General features: G+C 34.9%; 3 protein-coding genes across 4 annotated transcripts in view; all 3 read left to right on the forward strand.

Annotated features, from left to right (window-relative positions):
* The window catches only part of LOC148301135 (epidermal retinol dehydrogenase 2-like), a 38,248-nt gene extending 30,585 nt beyond the window's left edge, over positions 1–7,663 (forward strand). For both annotated transcript variants that reach the window (XM_088273747.1, XM_088273746.1), the window contains exons 2-6: positions 4,174–4,333; positions 5,109–5,260; positions 5,373–5,550; positions 5,807–5,989; positions 6,920–7,663. In XM_088273747.1, the coding sequence (XP_088129873.1) occupies positions 4,174–4,333; positions 5,109–5,260; positions 5,373–5,550; positions 5,807–5,989; positions 6,920–7,183 (937 nt within the window). In that variant the 3' untranslated portion in view covers positions 7,184–7,663. The remainder of the gene's footprint in view (positions 1–4,173; positions 4,334–5,108; positions 5,261–5,372; positions 5,551–5,806; positions 5,990–6,919) is intronic.
* Positions 7,664–9,304: 1,641 nt separating this feature from the next.
* LOC148301136 (uncharacterized) lies at positions 9,305–10,968 on the forward strand. The gene has a single exon (XM_088273765.1). It carries the CDS (start codon positions 9,405–9,407, stop codon positions 10,899–10,901), a length of 1,497 nt encoding a protein of 498 aa, XP_088129891.1. The 5' UTR covers positions 9,305–9,404; the 3' UTR covers positions 10,902–10,968.
* A 554-nt stretch (positions 10,969–11,522) lies between these two features.
* On the forward strand, positions 11,523–23,040 carry LOC148301137 (oxysterol-binding protein-related protein 1-like). Its single transcript, XM_088273779.1, has 11 exons — positions 11,523–11,857; positions 13,464–13,624; positions 14,642–14,839; positions 15,395–15,539; positions 16,964–17,109; positions 17,711–17,929; positions 18,103–18,396; positions 18,988–19,197; positions 19,437–19,515; positions 20,919–21,243; positions 22,983–23,040. The coding sequence occupies exons 1-11, from the start codon at positions 11,713–11,715 to the stop codon at positions 23,038–23,040; spliced, it is 1,980 nt and encodes a 659-aa protein (XP_088129905.1). The 5' UTR covers positions 11,523–11,712.
* Positions 23,041–25,430: the final 2,390 nt, after the last annotated feature.

The raw sequence follows: 25,430 nt of genomic DNA on the forward strand, positions 1-25,430 counted from the left end.
CCTATTCTACATTCATGCATCTCCTCATACATACCCGACGATTATTACGACTCCTGACCCGGCCGCTTTTAAGTATTTGATATATAGGGTCCGCCATCTAAAGTTTTTTTTTTCAACTAGTGCTTATTTCGTGAATGGTAACACTTAGCTCATGTCTGATTTGACAGATAATTAGTTTTATCCTTCCGCTGAGCGAATATGGTTGTGTATACGCTTGAACAACGCTGGAAAATATTGCGACATTACTTTGAAAATCATGGTAATGTTGCAGAATGTGTGCGAAAATTGCGTACGGTTTTTGTTCAATTCAAATTCAATCAAAATTCACCGTCGTTCTCAACAATTGAACATTTCGGAGACATCATTGAGACGAATTTTGCATAAAGACCTTGGTATGACGCCATACAAAGTCCAATTGGTTCAGGAGTTGAAGCCAACTGACCATCCAATGCGTTTTCGCTTCGCTGAGTGGGCCTGCGATCGACTTACAGAAGATGCCGATTTTGCCAAAAAAATCATCTTTTCGGATGAAGCTCATTTTGATCTTGGCGGGTATGTAAACAAGCAAAATTGTCGTATTTGGGGCACAGAAAACCCGCACGCATACATTGAAAAGCCGGTACACCCAAAACGAGTCACTGTTTGGTGCGGATTTTGGTCCAGAGGCATAATTGGGCCATTTTTCTTTGAAAATGAGCAAGGAGTGGCCGTTACAGTCAATGGCGATCGTTATCGGGCCATGTTGAACGGATTTTTGTTCACAAAAATTGAAGAGGAGGATATTGGCAACATTTGGTTTCAACAGGACGGCGCTACGTGCCACACAGCCGAAGCTAGTTAGTTTTTTTTTATAGCATTTTCAAAAAAAAAAAGTTATTTGGCGGACCCTTTACTTGATTGTGCAAAGTTTCCCTCGGTCTTCTTCCTCTACTTCTTTTTCCAACTACATTCGCCTCACAACTTTGTCTAACCGTTCTTTCCTGTGATGTCCAAACCATCTCAACACACCCTTCTTAATTTTTATCGATAATGCGTATCTCAGCCTTGCATTCTTTCATTTTTTGTTTACATAGGTCATGAGGCAGACGCGTCATCAATCAATGCGAATTTCTATAAAGTAATAAACGTGATGACACACGTCAATAAAGCACTCACTATTTTACATAGGTCGTTAGCCGGCACAAGTCTGAGTAGCCCATGCCTGCGAATAACCAGCTCGAAACAAAAGTGAACGTGGAAAGATCAACCTTGGTCCGCATTTTAACCGGCTTTTAAAAGATGTATGTCAATCTAATTCCTCGTCTTCGAAGCGGTTATTGCGTAACTAACTGCTCGATGCCTTCAACGCGAGATATATGGTATGCAGCAGTTTCAAAACTATGCAGCTTTGACTGGGTATACCAAGGGTGGCCAACCCGCGGCCCGCGACACGAGAAGAAGGCCGAATTAACTACAGTATACCGCCAGGCCTGGCCAACTCAAATTGCACCCCGGGCCGTATCAATGACCTAAATTTTGCCCAAGACAGTAGAAAAAAATAATTACAAATTTTTATAAGAACGAATTTCATACTTATTGATTTTTTGCAAGTATTATAAATAATTTAAATGCAGAGATAATCAGAAAGTACAATCAGGGTAATTGTGAAAAAAAACATTACTACGACAGATGTGAGAAGAAAACACATTGAACCAACAAAAAATGTATTTGTATCCTAATAAACATTTTTAAAAATTTTAACAATCACAATTCGCTCACTCCGTTCAAGAACGACATAAATCAAAAATCGTCAATTTTCAGTTATGCCTGTTTTCGGAATGCCCAGAATATATACTATATCCCAGCAAAAGAGGCATATTTTTAACTTAATATTTTCCCGCTACTGGTCAGAAAGTGTTGTTTTTGCATTTTGAAGAAAGGGTATTGCTTAATTATTTTTCAAATTGAGAAAAAACCATCAGGTTTAACCTAAAAAGGTCTGTTGCACAGTAAAAAGTTCAATAAGTGGCTTGAAAATTATTATTAACAAATTGTATTATATTTTTAAACTTTAAAAACGTTCTCCTGAAAAATCCATTTTTTTTATTTATGACGTTCTTGAAAGGAGTGTGCGAATTATCAAATAGGACGCAATAAGTAATGTCTATTTCTAACGCTAGAATCATGGGCATCTTTCGAATATGAAAATGTTGACGATTTAGATACTATTTTTGGAATAAAGAGTTTATTTTTTGTGTTGTGGTCCTTTGGCATTTAATCAGCGACAAATTACCTCATACTGTATTATCAATTTATTATAACGAAAATATCACACACATTAATAACTCGTTTTTTTAGATTTAAACAAGTTAAATTTTTCCAGGAAAAAATTAAGTGGTCACGAAATTAGCATTCCCAAATTAATATTGCGCAGTTGTTTATAGATTTGTGTTAAGACCTATTATTTTATTTTTTACCAATCGTAAACTGGATACGGGTATGTTTTTTTAGAGATTGAATATCCTTATGAGCATTATTAACTTCAACAACATGTTTAGATTAATAAATCAAGGACACGCCTCTAAAATTTAAACTTAGCTTCACATACGGTGTTCGAAAATGATACGGAATGCATCGAAACACGTGTCACATGTAGATTTTAATAAATAGTGGTAATTATCAAGTAAAATCTAAATTAAAAGTAAGAAATCCCATTTGGTAAAATGTCAAAAAGTACACGAGAAAAAGTAGGCCAGTTGCTGTCATTTTAAATTTCATTTTATTTAAAGGCGCGGATTTTTTTTTTCGTAATCGTAAGGGGGAGTCATTGATAGTATAAATTCGATCTTTAAATATAAATTATTGTTTTACTAATATTTGAATGTGGTTAGAAATAGAGGCAGAGGATGAAAATTTGGCATGATAAAGTATTTTAAATACTTGAAAGTGGTCAGGTTAGGAGTCGGAATAATCGTCGTGTATGTATGAGAAGATGTACGAATGGGGAAGAGGCGAAAACAAACTGGTGTGGAGCTGGATTCTCTCTGCCTACGGAAGTGGCATTATGGTTGGTTAGTTTGTTTTATTATTTTTTTCTCATAAACACTTGATATTCACCCTATGGATGAAATATTGATATATTATGGGTGTCTTCAGTTGAGACGACACATCTATTATTATACATCATCCCTAGGGCGAATATTAAGTGTAGATGGAATGAATAATAGACAAAAAATAGTTTTCAACTGGTCAACTACGAGTATCTAAACATTGAAATGTTATTTCAGGTTCTCTCTCCTAAAAATATAAAAGTAAACTAATTCTGAATAATTCTTCTGAATGTTCAATTGGAGTATGCTATATACTTCACAGATTCTCAATTGACGGTGTCACAGTCAGACAAACTTCCAAGTCTATCAAAATTCAACTGAATGAAATGAATCCAACAATAGCGCACATGTATATACATATATTTCAAAAATTAATGTAATATGTATGTTCAATCCTGAACAAGCTGAACAAGGAATAATTGAAAAGATTAGGAAGAATTTTTTACGGTGGTATGGACATGTGTAGCGAATAGATAACGAGGAGAATGACTACGAAAATATATGTGGCGAATGTAAGAGGGAAAATAGAACGAGGATGACCGAAAAAGACTTGGCACTATCAGATCAATCAGAACCTAAAATCTGGCAGTGTCAAAAGTCTGCGTAATCGGAGGGCATGTGTGACTAGATCTATGGATGTAAAGGAGGCGAGGAGTGTATGTCAGCACAGAAGAGTGTGGCGTTCCATCCTTTCTGCCTACCCCTGCGGGGAAACGACGTGATGGTAGTAGTAGTAGTAGTAGTAGTAGTAGTAGTAGTAGTAGTAGTAGATGTTCAATAATGGGAAGAATGGTTATGAATGTTAGACAAGTGTAAAAAGTGATCATTTAGCCTGGTCGAAAGTCCTGCGATGCTCAAACTTCCATCTGGTTGTCGATCAATATTGTCAGAAATTTAAAAATTTAATTAATTAATATTTATTTTTTACCATAAAGCTACCTATACCCTACCTCTTGACCGTAATTCAAGCCTAGATGAAAGTTAGATACAAAACCTTAATGTCTCTATGCATGCATCAGATTTGAACAAAATACATGTTTGTTGAAATTAATTGTGTTTTCATTTATTCATTTTTTCTTTACAGTCCCGACGAACGAGGAATTGGGATAAAAGTGTACTCCGCTGCCGTCCTCATCCTAGATATTATCATTCTCTTTTTCAATTTTGGCTTGGCTTATGCAGAATTCATTTACAAGCAATTTTTCCCTAAAGAACTCAAATCAGTCAAAGGGGAAATTGTCCTGGTAAGTTACTAAAATAAATTATTGAAAATGGATACCTTTAATTGTATAGTAAAACCATTGAAATAATCAAAAACTAAAACTAGTAGTTTAAAACCACTTTTTAGCACTTTTAAACGATTGAAAACTACAACATTTTGAGTGTGTCCAAATACTTGTTCTTGTCCAAATAATTATCTCTAATTATAGGAGTATTTTTCATATATTTTTTTAATATCTCATCAAAGATGAAGAAGAATATGGAAGTCTGGGTCTTTACCCCATAAATGCCCAGACTTCCAGTTATTTTTTCCAGTTTTTATTATTTTAATGATTACTTAAGGGGTAAAACTTAACTTTTGTTAGCATGTCCCATAGCCGCACCACTTTAATGCGGCTCGCATTGTCCCATTAATACATTTGAGTCAAAACTCCTTTCTTTTAATACATTCCATTCAACAACAGCAATCCTATCACGAGACTTAATATATGCAAATGCAACTAGAACACTTGTTACCTTAGAACGAGGCTACTTGAACTTAAATGTGCCCAGTACAAAAAAAAATATTTAGATTGTGGTATCGATCGAAGTATTGTGACAATAAGTGTCACCTGTCAGGGAAACAATGAATCATGTCGATACATTCATTATTGTGGACCAAATACAGATTTAAATATTTTTTTGTACTGGGCTCAAGTAACACATCAAAGTTCAACAGTGTATATCTTTGTAATATTTTTTTTTCAGCACAAGTTTCCTTAATTATTATTATTATTTATACTTGTACTTGTATTTTAGATTTCAGGAACTGGCCATGGTATTGGTAAGGAGCTAAGTTTACAATACGCCGCCTTGGGAAGTATTATTGTGTGTGTTGACATCAACGAGTCTGGAAATCTTCAAACTGTCAAGGAAATTAAAGCAAGTGGTGGACAAGCACATTCCTATGTGTAAGTCTTGTGTTATTTGAATACTTTATGCGCCTCTTTGATGATGGTCTATCTATTTAATAATTCAAATAAAAATGTTAGTAATATGTTTCTGATTTTCTTTTTTTTATAGATGTGATGTATCAAGTCGTAAAAATGTAATGGAGTTGGCTGAACGGATCAGAAAGGAAGTGGGAGAAGTAACAGTGTTGGTAAATAACGCTGGTCTTATGCCCTGTAAGAAGTTTTTAGATCATAAAGAGGATGAAATCAGAAAAATGTTTGATGTTAACGTATTTGCTCATTTCTGGGTAAGTTGCCTTAATGCTTGCATTTTCAATTTAACTTTTAAAATACAAATTTTTCGTTTTTATACTATTCCTTTAACCATTTTAATTAAATAATAAAATTGAAACTTTATTGTTTTTTCCACATTTGTTTTATTTGACCAGTGACTGGGTTTTATTTGTAACCGGCGTCATCAGACTGGTAGACTTTAAGAATTAATAACAGTAATCTCCAAAGCCATAATTTTTATAATTTGTTTCTTTTAATTGTTTCTCACAGATGATTGAAGCATTCTTGCCCAGCATGATGAACAGGAATCACGGCCATATTGTCGCTCTATCGTCCATGGCAGGTGTCATAGGACTCACTAATCTCGTCCCATACTGCGGATCTAAATTTGCTGTGCGAGGATTAATGGAGGCACTTTATAATGAAATCATAGATGATCCTAGAAAGTTAAATGTTCGTACACTTTCAGTCACTTATTTATATTTAACATGAAATATTAATTGTTTTTAACATATATTTATTGCAGCCATTTTGATAAAAATTGTAAACTAACACAGGCTGTAAACAAAGTGCTTAAACCAAAGAGATAACTGTTTAAGATTTTTGCATTTGAAATGTAGAATATTTAATAAAAAATTATAATTATTAGGAATAATGTTTTATGCGTGACTTTTTATTATTGACTGAGACAGTTCAGTGTAACGTTTCTTAATTAATGTTTTATTTGCAAACAATTCTTTCAATTATAATTTAAATATACAAGAAGTGTGCTTGTAGTCATTTAAGAATAATAAACACTTTACCATACACCCAATTTGCATTCATGTTAGTATATTGACTGCTGTCGCATCCCTATAAAGATATGACTTTTCAAACATATCCCGGTTGATATAAAACACAGGATGCACGACCCCAGAAAAGATCTTTCTGAAAAGATGAAGAAAGAAAAAGAAATGAGTGAATATTTTTCACATTATCATAACTTGGCGTAAGGCCAGTTTCTCAGAGGACTCATACATATTGACAGTGAACAACTTACACAAACTACTGCCAGCAACCCTAAGTGCCCGAGCCATTGATGCTACACTCCTTTTTCTCTCCTATAATATCTATAACTTCCCTTTCTTTTCCTTTACTACATTGCAGTAATGTATTTCACTCTGAACTCCTTCACTTATGTCATTTGCATCCCAATATAATCCACGCCGTTACTTAAGAATCTGCAGCTCTGGACTGATCCCTCTGCTTTTATGTAATCAATAACTACATGAATCCGATTAATTGTCCTATGCATTATTTAAGTACGTCCAGATGTGAAAAAATATGTAATGAAATTTAAATATTACTTTTTTTTAATTATATTTTTCTTGTCATTTGTTTTAGATAAAATGCACAACTATTTACCCTTATATTGTGGACACCGGATTATGCCACAAACCCAAAATACGATTCCCAGACCTCATGAGTATAGTTAAACCAAAGGAAGCTGCTACCGAAATTATTAATGCCATGAGGAGAGACAAACTGGAACAATCTATTCCATTTTCATTGCTCGGCTTGAACAACTGGAGCAGAGTCCAGCCTAACAAATTTGGATTTCTCCTGAAAGAGTTCATGGACAGTGGACTGGAAGCGCATGATTCGTGAATAAGCGCAATGATGCTAACAAAATGCCAACTAAACAAATTGTTAAAACTAATTAAATTAAAATGAAAACACATGACTTTTACATTTAAAAATCACCATTAGGATTATAAAATGAATTATTTTTATACTTAGATATACTTTATAACACAAATCCTGTACCAGCCCACCTTAATAACAATGTACATTAATACCAAGCATTATCTATATACGATAGGTACACAATATAACAGATACGGGAAACTAGCAAATGCATAACAAATTAGTACCCACATTTCAGTGTTTTATTTTTATAATTGCATTTTTGGGATAGGAATAAGGAAATAAATCTTATGACACAATGCAAAATATATTTACTAGAAACCTTCATTGACCTGCAAGACATGTAAAAAAAGGGGCCACATTTGTTTTCTCTTTAATCTAATAGTATATTTGTATGTAAGAAAAAAATATTATTAGAAAATAAAGTATATTATAAACCTTTAACATATTGTATTTCATTAACATAACAACATTTTATATAAATATGTACAAATGTAGTTATAAGTAAGGTTTAATCATAAAAATATTTAAATGAATACATTCATTGAATTTCAATCAATATTTTATAACATATGAATCATAAAATTAATGCATCTTTAAAAAAAACTAATATTTCCCAATTAGGTTCATTATTATAAAAAAAAAATATGCTTATTTACTGTTAACAGTATATACTGCACAGTGACCACCAACTTATGGCCCATAAAGATTTTCATACGGCCCTTCAAAAATGTCTGATTTCTACATTTAAATAAATCGAATTCACGGTATCTTTATTTTAATTCATCAACGGAATTCGTTAAGATAGTATGTAGTGGACACAATGTAATAAAGATGGGTACCTATTTGTGATCACCAGAGTTTTTTGTGTTTTCGGAGAATGGACTATTTTCACTTGATATCAATTTGAACATACTCTACATATAAATGATATTTATAGATCAGTTTTGTGTTTATAACATCCTTAAATAATTTTACTAATCTTTTTTATTTGCAAAATTACCTATATTTGTAATATTTGCAATACATAAAACTAAAAAAAAAACTGTAATTACAGGGTGGGGCAGAGCAACATACTTATCTGAGTTGGCAGTCGTGAAGCGAGGGCTGCTCTGAGAAGGTTGGGGTAAGCTCATCTGAGAGGGTGTGGCTTAAAGTTGCCTAAACCTGCCCAATTCAGTGGTCATCACAAATACAAATTGGCAATGGAACAGGATCTCAATCCACATTATTTGTTACTCGAGAAAATGCATGTGAGGCGCTACTCAATGTCCCTTAAGGCGCAATAGTTTTCTTCTGATAAGACTCCCTTCCATCTTTTGGGATGCAAACATTAGCAGAATATAAGTTATTGGAGCCATGATAACTTTATAAACTTCTTCAACCCAAGTTTTAAAAAAAATCTAGTCGGCCTTTATTTTTTTTTAATTACTACTGCTATTGATAAACATCGAAAACATTTTAGAGCTATCAAAATATCTTGATACACAGAAAATTTGTCATGCCTTACTGTCTTGCAGAGCACTTACTTGCGTTGCATCACAAACATTTACATTTTTATGGTGATTTATTAGTTTTATAAACAAAATAAAATCATTAAAAAAAAAAAATTATAGTATTTTTTTTTTTAAATATATATATTTTATATATACTACTAATACTACTACTACTACTACAAACCCTTATCCGCACCCCATGGTGCATAGGGCACTGCACTGCACTTATATGAAGTCAAAGTGATTCACTCCTGCGTTTCAGGGACCAGTCCAGGGTAATTTTAATTAAATTTAAGAGTGAAAAATCACTAATATTTCCCCCCCCCTGCTGGGAATCGAACCCGGGATCTCCAGAACGGTAGCTAAACACGCTAACAATTACACCACAGAGCGAATAATTAAAATAATTCATTTGTATTTATTTTTAATAAAAAAATATTTGTTTTGTAGATGTAATAATTTGATTCCCGATTATTATGATAAATCGATTACGAACTTGATATTCATTGATGTTTGTTTGCGACCTAGTTCCTAACGAGCCACAGTCGATTGGATTTCATAGACAAGAATAATTATATCTATGGTCATCTGACATCTGTCAACTGGATATTTCATAATGTAATTTTTTTATAAATACCCAGACAATACTTTTATTTTGATTACAGTAGTTACTTTTTTCGTTTAAAATGGATATTGCTCGAGATATAATGAGTTCTTCCTTAAATATTGATAGTTTCCAAAAATATTGCAGACTTTGCTTATCGCAACCTGACAAACTTGTATCCATATTCGAAAGCAGTAAGAACTTTCCATTAGAGTTGTCTACTTGCCTTTCAATAGAAGTTACCTGTGAAGATTTTTTACCCAAAAATATTTGTACGAAATGTGCCGATCGACTTGACTGCTTTTACAATTTTTATATAAGTTCAAAATGTTGCGAACGCTGGCTACTGGAGACCTTAACTAATGAAGCGGCGCAGATCTCGGACACATCGTTTATAACACAAGTACCTCCAGCGGAAGAGCAAAAATCACCGTGTGAAAGCGAATTTTTAGCTGAATTCCTCGATAGCAGTAACAATTCATTTGATATGGAACTTTTAACCAACGACACTACTTTGAATGCTTTGGAATATCTAACTGGAGAAAATCATAGCTCTACACATAAGTTGGCAAACAGCGGCATAAAAGTTACCAAAGTTACTAATTTAAAGGACTGTTCCGCAAATTCACGGGATGATTCGTATGAAATACACATGGAAATTGATGTTTTGGATTCCGATTTGGATATTGTTAATGAACTTTTGTCGAAGCAGTCAAGATCGACTCCCCTTCCCGGATTAAATGAAACCAATTTTGACGAAAGTTACTCCTGCATGTCCTGTAAGACTATTTTCAATGATTTTGAGAAACTCGCCAACCATATGGGGAGTTGTGAGGCCTTAAAACGAACTTGCGTAGATTGCGGCAGCTTGTTTGAATCAAAAGAACGAATGCTGAAACACAGGAGCGTACACTATGATATTCAGGCATGTTCTTGCAAACATTGCGGTAAGGCGTTTTTGGGCACTGAAAGGTTAAATCAGCATGTTGAAAAATGTCATTCCGACTTTGTAGCCAGTAGTGGCTGTGTTTACAAGTGTAGAGAATGTGGAGATATTTTTTTATCAAAGGACAAACTGTACATTCACGCAAAAACCCATGTGAAATTTAAATCTAGGATGACCTCTAGTAAATTTACTTGTGAGGATTGTGGAAATGGTTATTCGAGTAAAGCCAACCTACAAAACCACAGGAAATTGAAACATGGTAATAATCAGTTCACTGATGATGGTTCCTCTATCTACAGATGTAAAGTGTGCTCCAAAATATTTCTGTACAGGAATCAACTATATTTACATATAAAACAACACTCTAACATTTTGAAAAATACCCAGCACCTGTGCGATACTTGCGGGAAAAGCTTTAACTCTTACAATGCCCTCTCCCGTCATGTATTAACACATATTGGAAATAAATTTGAGTGCAGTATTTGCAGAAAACAGTTCATAAATGGCAGCTTGCTGAAGAAACACCTAAGTAGCCATGAAATTGAAACCCAAGTTTGTGAAATTTGCGGACTTACTTTCTCTAATGATGTACTATTGAACATTCACCGCGATGAACATGATTCCAATTTATAAATTATTTATACTTCATTTGTTATGTGTACATTTACATACCAAAAATAATAAAGTATATTTGCAATAATTCTTGTTTTTAATTATATTTTCCCAATAGTTTATTGTACACTTGTATGAATATAAAATTATGAAACATTATGACCTAGGTTCCAGATAATGTAGTAATGTTCCTCTCAATCTGTCCTAAGCCATGTTTTCCAATATTTATATCATTGAAGCCTGCCTTCTCTTTCAAATCCTCCACATGCTCCCTTCTTGTTATTCTTTTTCCTCTCTTCCTTCTTTTGTTTTCTATTTTATCTGGCAATTTAAAAAAAAATAATGCCCTGATATTTGAGATTTGATTTTTTAAAGATTTTATATTAAATTTAGCGTTTTTCCTGGTTATTTAAAAAATGATAATGATTTCCTTTTACATTTTTGCATTCCTTGAAAAATATCGAAATGGTTTCTATGATAACTTGTAGTTAAAAAAAATAAGTAGGTAAATACCCAACCATGACAGCTGTTTACAGAAGAAAATTGTTGTCAACATTTCATACGTATTGTCTATGCTCGAATATGACATTTGGGGCGTTTTTGACAGTTCACTATCATTTCGCAGATTCGTTTGTTGTTTTCTGTCAGAGAAGAATATAAGTTCCGGGCGATCTGAAAAAGTACAGCAATAACAGAAGTATTGTACAAATATGAAATACGAATACTGGATGTTTTTAGTAAACCATCCTAGTTTTCATTCATCATTTGTGATTTTATACAAGATTGGCATGCTTTTAATATTTTGATTTTTCAAAAATATTTATTCGCCAAGATGGAAAATGATTCCGATTCTGAGCAGGAGTGTGATCCTCACGAACTTCTATTGTATGCTGCTCGCAATGGAGACGTAGGAGTAGTTAAAAAATTAATTGAAGATAAACAAAACAACACAATTACACTAGATATTAGCTGCAAAGGTTTGTTTTTCATAAAATACATACCTAAGTAATAATTGGGCATGTTCATTTTATTTATTTTTTCATTTGAAAAATATTTAAATATGTATACATGCTTTCAATATTCCCCTGAGTTTTATACAAAACTCATATGGTAGACTTACTACCTATCGAAATATTTTTACTTTTAACTATCTAAAACAAGCATTGCATGAGTAATTTGTATTTTATTTGTTCCTCTTGCTCTTGAAATTTTAATTTTTGTCTCCCATATTTATTTTTATGTTTCTTGTAACTCTTATTTGCGCCCAATGGGCCATAGAGCACCTTTGGGTTATGCGCCTTATACTCCCCTTTATGCACCAATCTTTCCTTGCTAGATTTTCACCCTTCTAAAATACTCTAGCCCAGGGGTTTCCAAAGTGTGCGCCGCGGCGCCCTGGTGTGCCTTAGAAAGTAAAGACAGGTGCCGTGAGTCGATCCTCTATCATTATCCGACACCACAAATATTCTCGGGTACCTATAAAGCAACATTTTCTATTTTGAGAGGTTGCATCTTTCTACCCAACTACTATTTTTGTAGGTACCTATTTCTTTCGACTATAATATTAATACATATAGTCACTATATCTTTTCCAAATAGCTTACTAAAGTAGGGCGCCGTGACAAAATACTAATCTTGTAAGTGCGCTGCGGAATGAAAAAGATTGGGAACCCCTGCTCTAGCCAGTATCTCATTTTTCTAGTTACTCTTCTTCTTCATCTTCTTGCTCAATGCTGAGCGTCGTGGTCTTCTGGAATGTCAGGCACTTGGTGCACAAGTCCTCTCCATTCTTCCCGGTCCTGGGCCAACTTGATGGCAGCGTTTAGCGAGGATCCGGTTAATTCCTTTATTTGGTCTGTCCATCTTGTTGGAGACCGTCCTCTTGCTCGCTTGCCTTCAACTGTACCTGTTACTACCAGTTTTTCAAGACTCTTCTCGTTCTTTCTGGCGATATGCCCAAAGTTACTCTTAAATTGCTTGAAAAAAATATTTTTGTCATACTTGATTAAATAATAAATTAACACCTGCATATTCTATCATGAGCCATAAAATACAATTTTGCACGAGAAAGCTTTAAGCATATTGTATCCTGTACAAATCTTTTATCTTGTGGTTTTGTCCAAAAACTTTTTTTTATTAAAAAAAAAGTCATTATTTTCGAGTATAAAAAAATATATAATTAAAACAAAAAATGGTCGAATTATGGCTTAGAATAGTATATGAAGGAAGCGTCTAAATACAGGAACATGATTCCTTGTACTACAAAATGGATTTCTTTCTGTTATAACATTTAAGAACACTTAAAAATTACGAGTGCATTATTTTTGTGATAAGAACACTTAAAAAATACTACTCCAGTATTTTTGTAATGAGAACGCTAAAAATTACTAGCCCAGTATATTTGTAATAAGAACACTTAAAAAATACTAGTCCATTATTTTTTGTGATAAGAACGCTAAAAAAAAACTATTTCAGTATATTTGTAATAAGAACACTAAAAAAATACTATTCCAGTATTTTTGTGATAAGGTTCTTCACTTTTTTGTTATCATTTCTTAACTATTTTATTTTTATGATATTCAGGCAAAGCCAAGAGTAATTTGGGTTGGACACCATTACATTTAGCAACTTATTTCGGCCATCTGGATGTAGCCAACTTGCTGTTGGTCAACGGGGCCAATGGAAACTTGCCAAATGACGCAGGGGACACTCCGCTACATAAAGCAGCCTTCATTGGACATGAAGTAAGTCCGAATTTCAATTATCCGTCTAATTTAAATTATCACAAGCATTAAATTTCCTTCAGTTTGAAAAATTTTGTTTTTTGTGCGCTCAAATCTTTGTACTGGATTCAATTCACAAGGAGTTTTTATTTAATGTTTATATATAGTTTGTAATCCAAGGTTGTAAAAGTCTTGACTTTCCCCATTTCAATACCTTCTTTTTTTATTGATACCTGTTAAGGTATCAATAAAAATCTCGAAATATAGTCTTTGCTTAGATTTAACATATTTTAATAATGACCATAGACCAATGGCAATACAATATGTATGATTTCATTAACCAGTTGCCAGTTTATCCCGAACGTGACTCTGCCAAGGAGTTTGTGTTGCTTTGATGAGTGGAGTGCTGCCCGGGCAAATCGTATACCAACTTGGTGGTATTGATTTGCCCGAGCCAAATATATTTATTTATTTGTTTTTATTGACTAACCCGAGCAGTGTTCGGGTAGTCCTGTTTTAAGTTGTTTGGTGATAATTTCCTGCACCGACGAATTTTCTCACCAAAATTCATCTGTTAAGTGGTTAATTGATTCGACAGTCACTTTGTGGTAAGGTTTTTCTTAGTAAATACTACTAATTGCTTCTAGTCTGTCATAGGCTAGTTAATTGATTTCACTTTACACACATGCAACATTCACCGTTCTACCCATGATTGACAATAATACTAATTTTTTTAAATAAAAACTCCTAGATATATTTGTCAATTTCATGACACCGTGCATATGAGTTCACAACAGTCGTCTATGTTGGATTGAGAAAGCTTTTATTTAGCAGAGATCCTTTTAATTTGTATGCAAGATCCGAGCCCCGGATTTTTTTCACATACTGGGAAATGTCTGAAAAATTTATTTGATTTTTTTTTTTATTATATCTTTTGTTCTTTTTTATTTTCTTTTTTTAGTAAAACAAAATGTGGTTCTATCGAAATCTCAAGCTATTCTCATATTTTTTTATTGTCAAGTAACAATAAAATTGTAGGAATTGTTGATACTCCTTCTTCGCCATGGGGTGACCGTGTCGGTGATGAACGGTGAGGGCAAAGTTCCACGGGACCTATCCAAGACTCAGGATATCCATAAACTGTTGCTCGCCGCAGAAAATAATGAACAACGAGAAAGAGAACTCAAACTTTTGGCTGCGGCCAGAGAGGGTGATGTCGAGAATATTAATAAACTGGTAATTATAATTAACTATTGATTAGGTTTATACATTTATACATTGATACATCGTTACTTTAATATTTGAATGCATTTAAACATTAATACATTTATACATGAATACATTTAATCATTGACACATTTCGGAGAGGTATTTTTTACACCTGCGGTCCGCTGGCGATGGGATTTGATAGTTATGTACATATAGTTAAGACCTTAACAAAGAGAATGGTATATAATATTCATCAAAAAGAATTGGATACTTTCTTCTTTTCTGCCTTTAAAATGAGGGGTAGAAATACTTTTCCTGTCCATAGTGTGTTAACATTGCACCAATTTGATGCAGTGCCCTGTTCACCATTAGATGTGAACAAAAATCAGTAGTAGTAGTATTAATTTATGTTTCAGATAGGAAATAATAGTTTCTAATTTCTAAGAGTTTTAGTTTCTATGAAATATATGAATATATATATTTTTATATCTTATGAAAATAAAACAATAACTGGATCATATTAAATCTTAAAGATTTGTGTTTTGTAACTTCTTGGTTATTTAATATATATTTTTCTACTAGCTACGTGACTCGCAACCACCAAACATCAACTGCGTAGATACGCAGGGAAACAGCTGCCTGCATTGTGCGTCGTACCGGGGACACACGCAACTCGCTGTCATTCTACTTCAGAATGGGATCGACTCCACAATACGTAACATTAATGGTAAGCAACCACAACCCAATGCATCTAAATATCTTGTTAAAAACTCTATGTACCTTTCAGATCATGGTCTTTCACTTTTTTCTTCTCAGGAGAGAACACTCTCCATTTCTCGTCATAGCATATCATCTTCAGTAATTTGTTTTCTGTTCAATCAACCAGACTATGGAATAAATTGCCTCTTCATGTGAAAAATACACCATCACTAACGACCTTCATGAAACATTTGAAAAATTACACTCCATCCTAAAACCTGTCCATCATATCATTCTTCTTTTGCCTACCTTGTTTTCATTAATTCACTGTTTCATTAATATAAAATTTTGTTATTATTTGTTAATTCATACTGTGGTTAATTAATAAGTCAACAATACAGAAACACATCAAACAAAATCTATCACATACCGCTTTTGGTCAAAAATACTTTGATATAATATTTTATGTATAAATGATTATTATACAATAAAGTTGTAAAACCTGCTTCCATTATCTTTAGGGTAATTAAAAATATAAACTAAATACAAAAGTGCCATTCATAACTGAATAATGGATGTGGGCAGATTTGAAATAGACCGCATCATTCAGCTAAGTTGTTTTTGATTTCTCAAACAATTTTCTTGCATTATAATTTTTTAAATAATTTTTGTTGAATGTGCCCTCAGCACGGAAATACTCAGTGAGGGCACATTATTGTAATTTGTCATTTATAATTAAGTTTATGATGAAATAAATGAATGAAAGAAAATAAATAAATAAATATTTTAAATTATGATTTATGTTTTTTTACTATTATTATTTATGCTTATGTACAAGCACTATCTGCCCTCTAATCGGCTGTGTAAAGTTTAAACTGTCACCAGTATCACTAGCCTATTTTTGGTTGGTTGGAAGATATTGCTTCTTACCAATAACCCCGCTAATGTACATATATTCTGTTCAAAAAGTTTCATAAATGCAAGCAAAATTCCTTTTGAGATCAAGCTTCTATGAATAGACATTTCGCTCACTCCTTTCAAGAACATCATAAATCAAAAACTTGGTTTTTCAGGAGAACGTTTTTAAAGTTTAAAAATATAAAACAATGTATTAAAAATAAATATCAAGCCACTTATCGAATTTTTACTGTGCAACAGATCTTTTTAGGTAAGACCTGAAGGTTTTTTTTCCATTTGAATAATATTTAGTATAAAAAAAAAAAATAAACAATACCTTTTCTTCAAAATCCAAAAACAACATTTTCTGCCCTGTATCGGATAAATATTAAGTTAAAAATATGCCGCTTTTCCTGGGATATAGTACATTTTCTAGGTATTCCGAAAACATGTATAACTGAAAATTGACGATTTTTGATTTATGACGTTCTTAAAAGGAGTGAGCGATTTGTGTAATTCTTGTTTTTTATGTTATTCAACAATTCTCCATCTCAGGTCAGACAGCGGTAGATCTGGCTAAAGATGGTCAAATGCGCCAAGTGCTGAGTGTGAGACCTGTTCAACAAATACAAAGGACTGCCACTCGGTTCGAGGGACAGCTACTCAAGAGATCTCGGTTTCTAGGATGGAAGTCGCTTTGGGTAAGGGAAATATTATTACGTATTGCTTTTTCACCCATCCATAACTCGAAGTTCATCCAACTCAATAAAAAATACGGTCCAACTTCAAAAACAGTGATAAGTATGCTTTATTATATAAAACTCCATATAAAAAAAACTTGAGTTAAGGCATGGTAACACCTTAACGACCCGTCCCATGTTTTCACGGAAATTTAAACTGACCGCTAAGGACCGGTCCCGCGTTATAGCGTGTTTATAAGAAGTCGAACTCAATGACATCTATTGAGTAAATCAAGACATTCGTTCATTAAAAAGAAAATTCACGTTACTTAAAAAGGTTTGTGTCATGGCTTTGAGTTGATTTCATGAAGGTTTGTATCTCATTTTAAAAAATTTTTGACTATGAAATTTTACCTAGATTTGGCCCTTATCAAATCTTATCTCTAGTGTCTTATCTTCTGTTTTAAATTTCTTATTGTTTAGATATTTTCGGATTACCTGGGAAATTTATTATGCTGGGTTTTTTTTCACAATTAATTCTTGTACTGTACTGTAATAAAAAAATATATAAAAATGTTACCTAAGTTGTTAGAAGGACTGTGATGATGAAATTCAATTCCAGGCTGTTCTTCAGCGAGGGGTGTTGTCCTACTACAGCAGCAGGGGGGAAGCTAATAGCGGCGGTGGGGGGAGTCGGGGAGAGTGGAAGTACCTGGACAGCGCTCGCCTGACTGTCAGCCCGACGGACTCTTCTCTCCTCATCCTCCACTTCTCCGATGGAACTGCCCAGAGGCTGAGGGTTCCACCCAACTCGGCTCCGTCTACTCTCGTTGTGAGACAGGCAAGAAATCCTTGAAATGTCTCATCTTGAGATGAAATATCTTATTATTTTTGCCTGCCTGCCTGGTCTAGTATAATAGTAAAGGGTATAAGGGTATAGGTATTATAAGTAGAACTAGAATAATAGTGTTAATGAAAAATACTTGACTATCAGAAAACAAAATTCTCTTGCAGGAATGGATCACGGCGTTCAAGGAGCACATAGCCTACTCCGCCTACTACCTGTGGGGGTGCGAGCGGGGCGGGGAGGCGGCCTCGCGCGACGACCAGGACGAGGAGGAGGAGGGCGGGGGCGGAGGCGAGGGCCCCGGGCAGGGCCGGCCCCTCGGCAGCATGCAGGACGCGCTCACCGACGCCACCAACCACCTGGCCCTCCTGGAGTCGCAGCTCGGTGAATGCGGCGCCCTCGTGTCAGCCTTGGAGAAGAGCATACACATGGGGACGACTCTGCATCAGTCGACTTATATGGTAAACACTTTATATCTACATAACAATATTAACCGGTTATTATACTTTTAGAAAATTTGGGGGTGGATTTACAAACTTGTATTTATTTTGATTATGAACCGTATGCAATTCTCATAATGTAAAATCAATCCATGATTGGAGTTGTATTTAACTCACGCTGTGTTTGCTCAAGAGGTTGCTTGAATTAAATATAACTCATATGCCTATCAACGTGTTAATATTATTTATTATATCGGACACTGGATTATTCCTCCTACAAATAAGATGTCAATTACTTCACAAATGTATCGAAAACCTTATTGGTATGGAAGGATCTAATACCATTGCATATATGCAGGTTTTAAGAATTAATGCAATATGGATATTCAATAATGTGCAGAATGGTAAACATTATACAAGTGTACAAAGTGATTGCTTAAACCAGCCAAATGCCAAGGATGCTCAGACTTCCGTCTTCTTTCATAAAAAAGAGAAAAATGATACATGTTTCACTGCCAAACTTCTTTTAGGCCGCGTGTAATTTTTTCATTTCTCAAATATTTTTTTATATAAATCATTCATTAAAGGATTTTTCATTTAAAACTTTCACAGCGTTTTCAACATGTTGCTTCCACGGGACAACGCCTGCTGAGCACGTTGAAGCACTGCGCCGCTCTCGTGAGGCAGGCTGACGAGACAAGGGGGGCCCGCTTGAGGGCGGAGAAGGAGCGCTGCCGGGTGCTGGAGGAGGCCCTCGCCGTCCTCGCCGCGGAGCACCACGATCTGGAGCAGTCCTTTGCCGAGCAAATCTCGGAAAACAAAGTAAGCATATCTATTACCTGGCTATTACATACTAGAATTTTTGTCATTTTGTGGGCTCATACTTTTGTTTCTTACTTGGCGTAGAATTTTAGTCATTCTGTGGACTTATACTTTTATCTCTTACTTGGCCTAGAATTTTAGACATTTTGCGGACTCATGCTTTTATCTTTTACTTGACCTAGAACTTTAGTCATTGGTGGACTCGTACTTTTAATTGGTTGTTTGCTTGTTTGTTGTAGACCTCAAGCAAAACACAGAAACGCCCTTCGAGATTTTACGATAACTCGGATGATGAATTCTATGATGCCTTCGGTGCAGGTGAATTTTCTACCACTTTATAATACAAAGCGTAAACAGGATAGTTATTGGTACTACTGATTTCACACCACACGCGGTTTCTCAGTATGTAGATAAGTGGAATGTACATCTTGTCCACACACAATAAAATTTACCAATATCTGTGATTTAGTTTTAACATCCAGTATCCGCCTCCGTAGTGTAATGGTCAGCACGCTCGGCTACCGTTCTGGAGGTCCCGGGTTTGATTCCCAGGGGGTCAAATAAATATAAGTGATTTATATTTATTCCTTATTACCCTGGACTGGTACCTGAAGCGGAAGGCTAATCCCCTTTCCTTAGTGTGATCAAGATAACAATGCTTTTGTATGATGCAGTGCCCTATGCACCATTGGGATGCAGATAAGGGTTTGAATGAAAATATAAAGAAAGTGTCTCACTAGAAATATTGCCAATCTATCTTACTTACCTCCGCGCAAGTGCAAATGAGTTACCGTGCATATTTTAGTTTTCACATAATTCTGTAATATCATGAAATGAGAATGTTTCCATTCCTTGGGATGGTGACATTAGTGAAACAAGCTATACTCGTAGGCGTAAATCATTTGTTAGAACAGCAAAGAATATATGTTTCCGCACATTGCTGGCGCATGCATAAAAGTGGCTTGACAACAGGTTACTTTCAACATGCGTAACATAACTGTGATGCATAAGCGATATACTATGGAATTTAATAAAAGTAGTATATGTACAATGTTAGCACTGCTAATACGGATAGTACACGCATCCATAATGTGGCAAGTTAGCGCAACTATCTCCGACAGTTCAAAAGTTATTTGAAAATTGTTGGAAATAACATAATAAGGCAGAAGATTGTTGATAGATTTTGTTGCTGAAATTGATTCGTCTATCAAAAAACATCTTCAGAAAGTAACTGTTTCTAAGACAATCCAAAAATAGATGCAATTACACATGTTTGTCTCAAGAGAATGTTTGAGTAAAAAATTAAAGCAGACCTATTGAATGTTATTACTATTATTTCTAAAGTAAATTTCATTCCAGAAAACAGGCACCGTGGCGTAGTTGGGTAGACACTCGACTGCGAAACTGGCATCGCGGGTTCGATTCCCGCGAATTGCAAAATAAATTTAAGAAATATTGATTATTGGTTTGGGCGTTTGTGATGTATTTTTCACATTTACCTTCCCGATTAACAAAAAAAAAATTTTTTCAAAAATAAAAAATTGTTGAAAGTCACTGGTCGCCACTGTAGTGTAATGATAAGCGCATTTGGATTACGGGTTGGAGATTCTGGGTTTGATTCTAAAGCTAATATTTATTATTCCATCCTGTACTGATCCCTAACTGAACCTAACCCTAATAGCAGATATCGCACAAATATCATCCCAATATTTCTGTTCAAGACTCCGGGAGTGACACAATAGTGTCGGAAGGCAACCTCAGTCCTCTGGGTGCGCTGAGTTCCCTTGAAGACACACCCCGCGCGTCCCGGGACAACTCCCCGAACCTGTCTCCCTCTCACTCTGCTGCCGGCGCCCCGCAGCCCCTGGGGGCCGCACGCTCCCTTGGCTGCCTGCAGGCCGAGGAGGCCCTGGAGGCGCTGCACTCCTCCCTGGCGGCGCTCAGCCCCGCCAGCTCCTGCGGCACCATCATGACGTGCGACGGACACGTCTACAAGAACGCCAGAGACGATATAGAGAAAGCCATGTACATGCTGCACAAGCCAAGGTAAGCTTTTCTTACTAAATATTTCTTACAATTTATTAATTTTTTCAAAGTGTAATATTTGTGTTTTTAATATTCATAAAAATAATTCAATTTCATACTATTGTTGTGATCCTGATCGGCTCATTATTAAAAATAGGTATTAAATTGTGGTAGAACGGGTTAGAATCTAGAAACTCTGACTCAAAAGTAGAGGTGTTCCTAGTATATCAGTCACAGGTACAAATACTATGATACGTCAAGAGATCCATGATACTTGTATGGAGCTGTAATACGTACAATATACTAGCCACTAGTCAAATCTCACAAATCTGTTGCAAACGAATATATATAACCAGCAACATATAACCAGCGTTAGCATTGTCACTCCTAAAACATAAAACTAATTTTAGCTTATCAACAACTTGCCGGTCAGTCGTTTTGCATTATATATTGTAAAGCTATCTCTTTCTTAGTCTATTGGATAATTAGATACAAATGATGAAAAGAGACAAATATACATGTCGTTGCCAGTCATGGCGTGTTAAATATCGCTCGGCTCAAGACTCACCGGGTTCGGACATACGCGGAGATGCGAAGTATCACAGATATTCCGATATTAAATAATTTAGCCTACCGTGTCGGTGCATAGTAAGAGATACAAGGAGCGTGAAGCAGAGTCTGGTTAGCAGCCTAGTATCTGGTAACAAGTAGCGTATCCTAGTATTTTGACATGGTGATATCGGTAATAGGGATATCGCTAAGTAGCAGTCTAAACACACCACTACTCAAGAGTATAATAAAATGTATACCCACACACAGGCCATGCTTTTGTGGGATCTTTTTATGTATGAATATAATAGAATATTTTTGCACTTATAATTATATTATACATATTGTGAAATGCAAAAACAAAAAATTAAAATAAAGAAAACAAAAACGAAAGAAACAGTCCACGGCTAACCGCGGGACCACAGCCCGACACTATGTTAGTATAAAACAACTCACTGATATTTTACTCTACCGGTTTCGAGACGTACCCGTCTCTTCCTCAGGACAAACACTACACCAGCAACGAAAAATATAACGATCTTTTTTTACTTTTTTTAAATGAATAAATAACCCGCAAAGCTTCTGAATTAGAGGCTTGTCTGCAGGTACGATAGTAAGGATAGGGAAGGTAAATGTGAAAAATACATCACTAACACCCAGACCAATTGAAAATAAATCTTTCTTGAATTTATTTTGCACTTGCCGGGAATCGAACCCGTGACGCCAGTTTCGCAGTCGAGCGTCTACCCGACTACACCACGGCCCCTGTCTTCATCTATGTTAAGATGTCAATAAAAAAAATTCACAGACAAAGAAAAATTATCCGATAACAATCAATCAGTCATTTTCAGCCAACATTTTGAGTGTGTCCAAATACTTTTCATCTTACCAATAGATGTCTCTAGTGAAGTTCTAGTGATTCAAGAATAATGTTTCAAAATTGTTTCATATATTTAGAACTTCCGAGAATTTGACTTGTGTGGTTGTCAATAATTAGTAGAATTGGTGAATGTTACACGTGTGTAAAGTGATCACTTAAACAAGCCTACGAAGGTTGTCAGCCCCGTAAATGCCCCGACTTCCATATTCTTCTTCATCTTTGATGAGATGTCCAAAAAATAATATTTTCAGCTAAGTTTAGAGGGTATAGCAAGGACCGTTCAAATTCCCCCATTTATTCTGTCAGTTTTCTCGAAAGAATTTCCTTCTAGGCGCGCCTTAGACTTTCCCGTCGCGCAGAGCGCATGCGCAGATAAAAGAAAACTCTGACGTCATCGAATTTCCTCCGAGGCTCCGCCCACTTTTCCTACCCCCGACTCTTTCCATTCAACACGGTATCGAGCGCACAGAATCAGTCGGATCCTTCGAGTCAAATTCGCGTACAAGCGTAAAAAGGGATACGTTATTTAAAAAAAATATAATATTATTATTTAGTAAGTCCGCCTCCGTAGTTTAATGGTTAGCACGCTCGGCTACCGTTCTGGAGGTCCCGGGTTCGATTCCCAGGGGGGGTCAAATAAATAAAAGTGTTTTTTTCACTGTAATATTTATTCAATATTACCCTGGACTGGTACCTGAAGCGGATGGCTGATCACCTTTCCTTCATGTGTAAACGATCAAGATAACTCTGCGTTTATATGACGCAGTGCCCTATGCACCATTGGGGTGCGGATAAGGGCTTTTATTATTATTATTATTATTATTAAATAACACTTGAGGGTTTTATTTTGATAAAAACGGCGTGACTTTGAAGACCGTTGCATTGATTAAGGGTGAGGTCTCAAAGCGTACAGAAACTCATTTAGAACGCAACCGGCTGCGTAAAAAACCCTAACGTATTGTCTACGCACATTTTTTTTGGAACATACATATGTTGAAATAATATATATATATATATATATATATATATATATATATATATATATATATATATATATATATATATATACAGTATCTACTCAATGAATTAGGGCCACCCATTATTTTTTTGAATACTCTGAAATCTTTTGGATTATTATATTTATTTTACATAAATACTTTAAGTTTTCTATTGACATCTAATATCATGTATATTACCTTCAATAATATGTTAAATATACCTGGATTATTTAAGCCTTTACAAAATTTCAAACCCTTTTTCTGAGAAAGGTCCCTAATTAGCACAGGTAGACAGATAGTTGAAAGTTCAAAAAATAGTCCTATCTCATTTATTAGTGAAGTTTCTTGAGTTCTGGTTGTTGTTTTGTTCAGAGAGGTTATATAGTTATCGTGTCTTGTGAAAAAAACTTAATTTTTAATTTTAGTTCATAAAGTATAATTTTTTTTTGTAAACACAAGTGTTTTTTTTGAAAAGGACAAAATGGGAAAAAGTAAAGACATTTCTGAGGAAAAAAAGTCTAGTGTTATAGTGATACTGAAATTAGGAATACTATCTAATAGAGAAATTTCAAAAAAAGAAAACGTTTCTCGTCAAACAGTGGACCGAATTTCAAAATCAATAAAAAATCAGTCACCCGCCACCAGCAATCGGCGAAAGAACTGTCGTAGGATTAGAAAAACAACACCGAGGACTGATCGAAAAATCGTTCAAAGTGCCTTAGAAAACCGTAGTGCATCAGCAAAAACATTAAAAATAAAATTGGAAGAAGAGGGTATAAATATATCGGTATCAACACTGAGGCGACGTCTTTACGAAGTAAATCTAAAATGCAGGCGCCCTGTAAAAGTACCAAAATTGACACCATGAATGAAAGCGGATCGATTAAAATGGGCCAGGCTACATCGAAATTACTCGGTAGATGATTGGAAAAAGGTATTTATTTAAATTGAATTTTCAACATATCATTTTAGTAAATAAACTTATATATTTGAATTAAACTTAAATTTTCATTATTTTTCAGGTCATCTTTAGTGATGAGTGCCAGTTAGAAGCCGCGACAGAGAGCCGTCGATTCGTCAGGAGAACACCAATGGAACGTTACAATGAGGCCTGTGTGGTAAAAGTTATCAAACACCCCCCTGCAACAATGATATGGTCATGTATTATTAACAATTTACCTGGGCCGTTGTTTTTCGTGGAAGGAACAATGAACCGAAATTCCTATAAGCAGGTCCTCGAACGAATTTTATTGCCCTTCTACCATACACTCGACCCAACAGAAGGTCCATACACCTTCATGCAGGATGGGGCACCTTGCCACCGGGCTAAATCAATAATAAAAATTTTGTCTAACAAAAATCTGCCCTTGCTCCCCTGGCCTGGAAATTCTCCGGACCTTAATCCTATAGAAAACGTATGGAGCATGTTAAAAATAAGGTATACTCATTTCCAAATCCGACAGTAGACTATCTAAAAAAAATTTTCAAAAAATTTGGTCAGAAGACGAAGAAATAAAAAACATGATAAAACAGTGCATTTTAAGTATGCCAAAAAGAATTGAGGCAGTTATTTCTGCCAAAGGTGGAAATACTAAATACTAACTATATTTATATGAAAATATATGCATAATTTAAGCGTAATAAAGTTTTCATGTGTAAATAAAATTCAATTTTGTTTTATTCAAGGTTTTCTCTGAGTTATTCCTGTTTGAATTGAGAAATTGCGTGAAATTCTGCGTGGCCCTAATTCATTGAGTAGATACTGTATATATATATATATA

This window comes from Brachycentrus maculatus, unplaced genomic scaffold (assembly GCF_059751285.1).
Source record: "Brachycentrus maculatus isolate JH-2025_06_01 unplaced genomic scaffold, ASM5975128v1 h1tg000602l, whole genome shotgun sequence".
NCBI classification, from domain to species: domain Eukaryota; kingdom Metazoa; phylum Arthropoda; class Insecta; order Trichoptera; family Brachycentridae; genus Brachycentrus; species Brachycentrus maculatus.

Excerpts from the sequence above, each read along its gene's own strand:
- LOC148301137 (XM_088273779.1), top strand. The coding sequence starts at position 11,713 with ATGGAAAATGATTCCGATTCTGAGCAGGAGTGTGATCCTCACGAACTT. Across the intron at positions 17,110-17,710 it reads TAGGATGGAAGTCGCTTTGG|GCTGTTCTTCAGCGAGGGGT; the intron begins GTAAGGGAAATA and ends ATTCAATTCCAG. Across the intron at positions 19,516-20,918 it reads CTATGATGCCTTCGGTGCAG|ACTCCGGGAGTGACACAATA; the intron begins GTGAATTTTCTA and ends TTTCTGTTCAAG.
- LOC148301136 (XM_088273765.1), top strand. The coding sequence starts at position 9,405 with ATGGATATTGCTCGAGATATAATGAGTTCTTCCTTAAATATTGATAGT.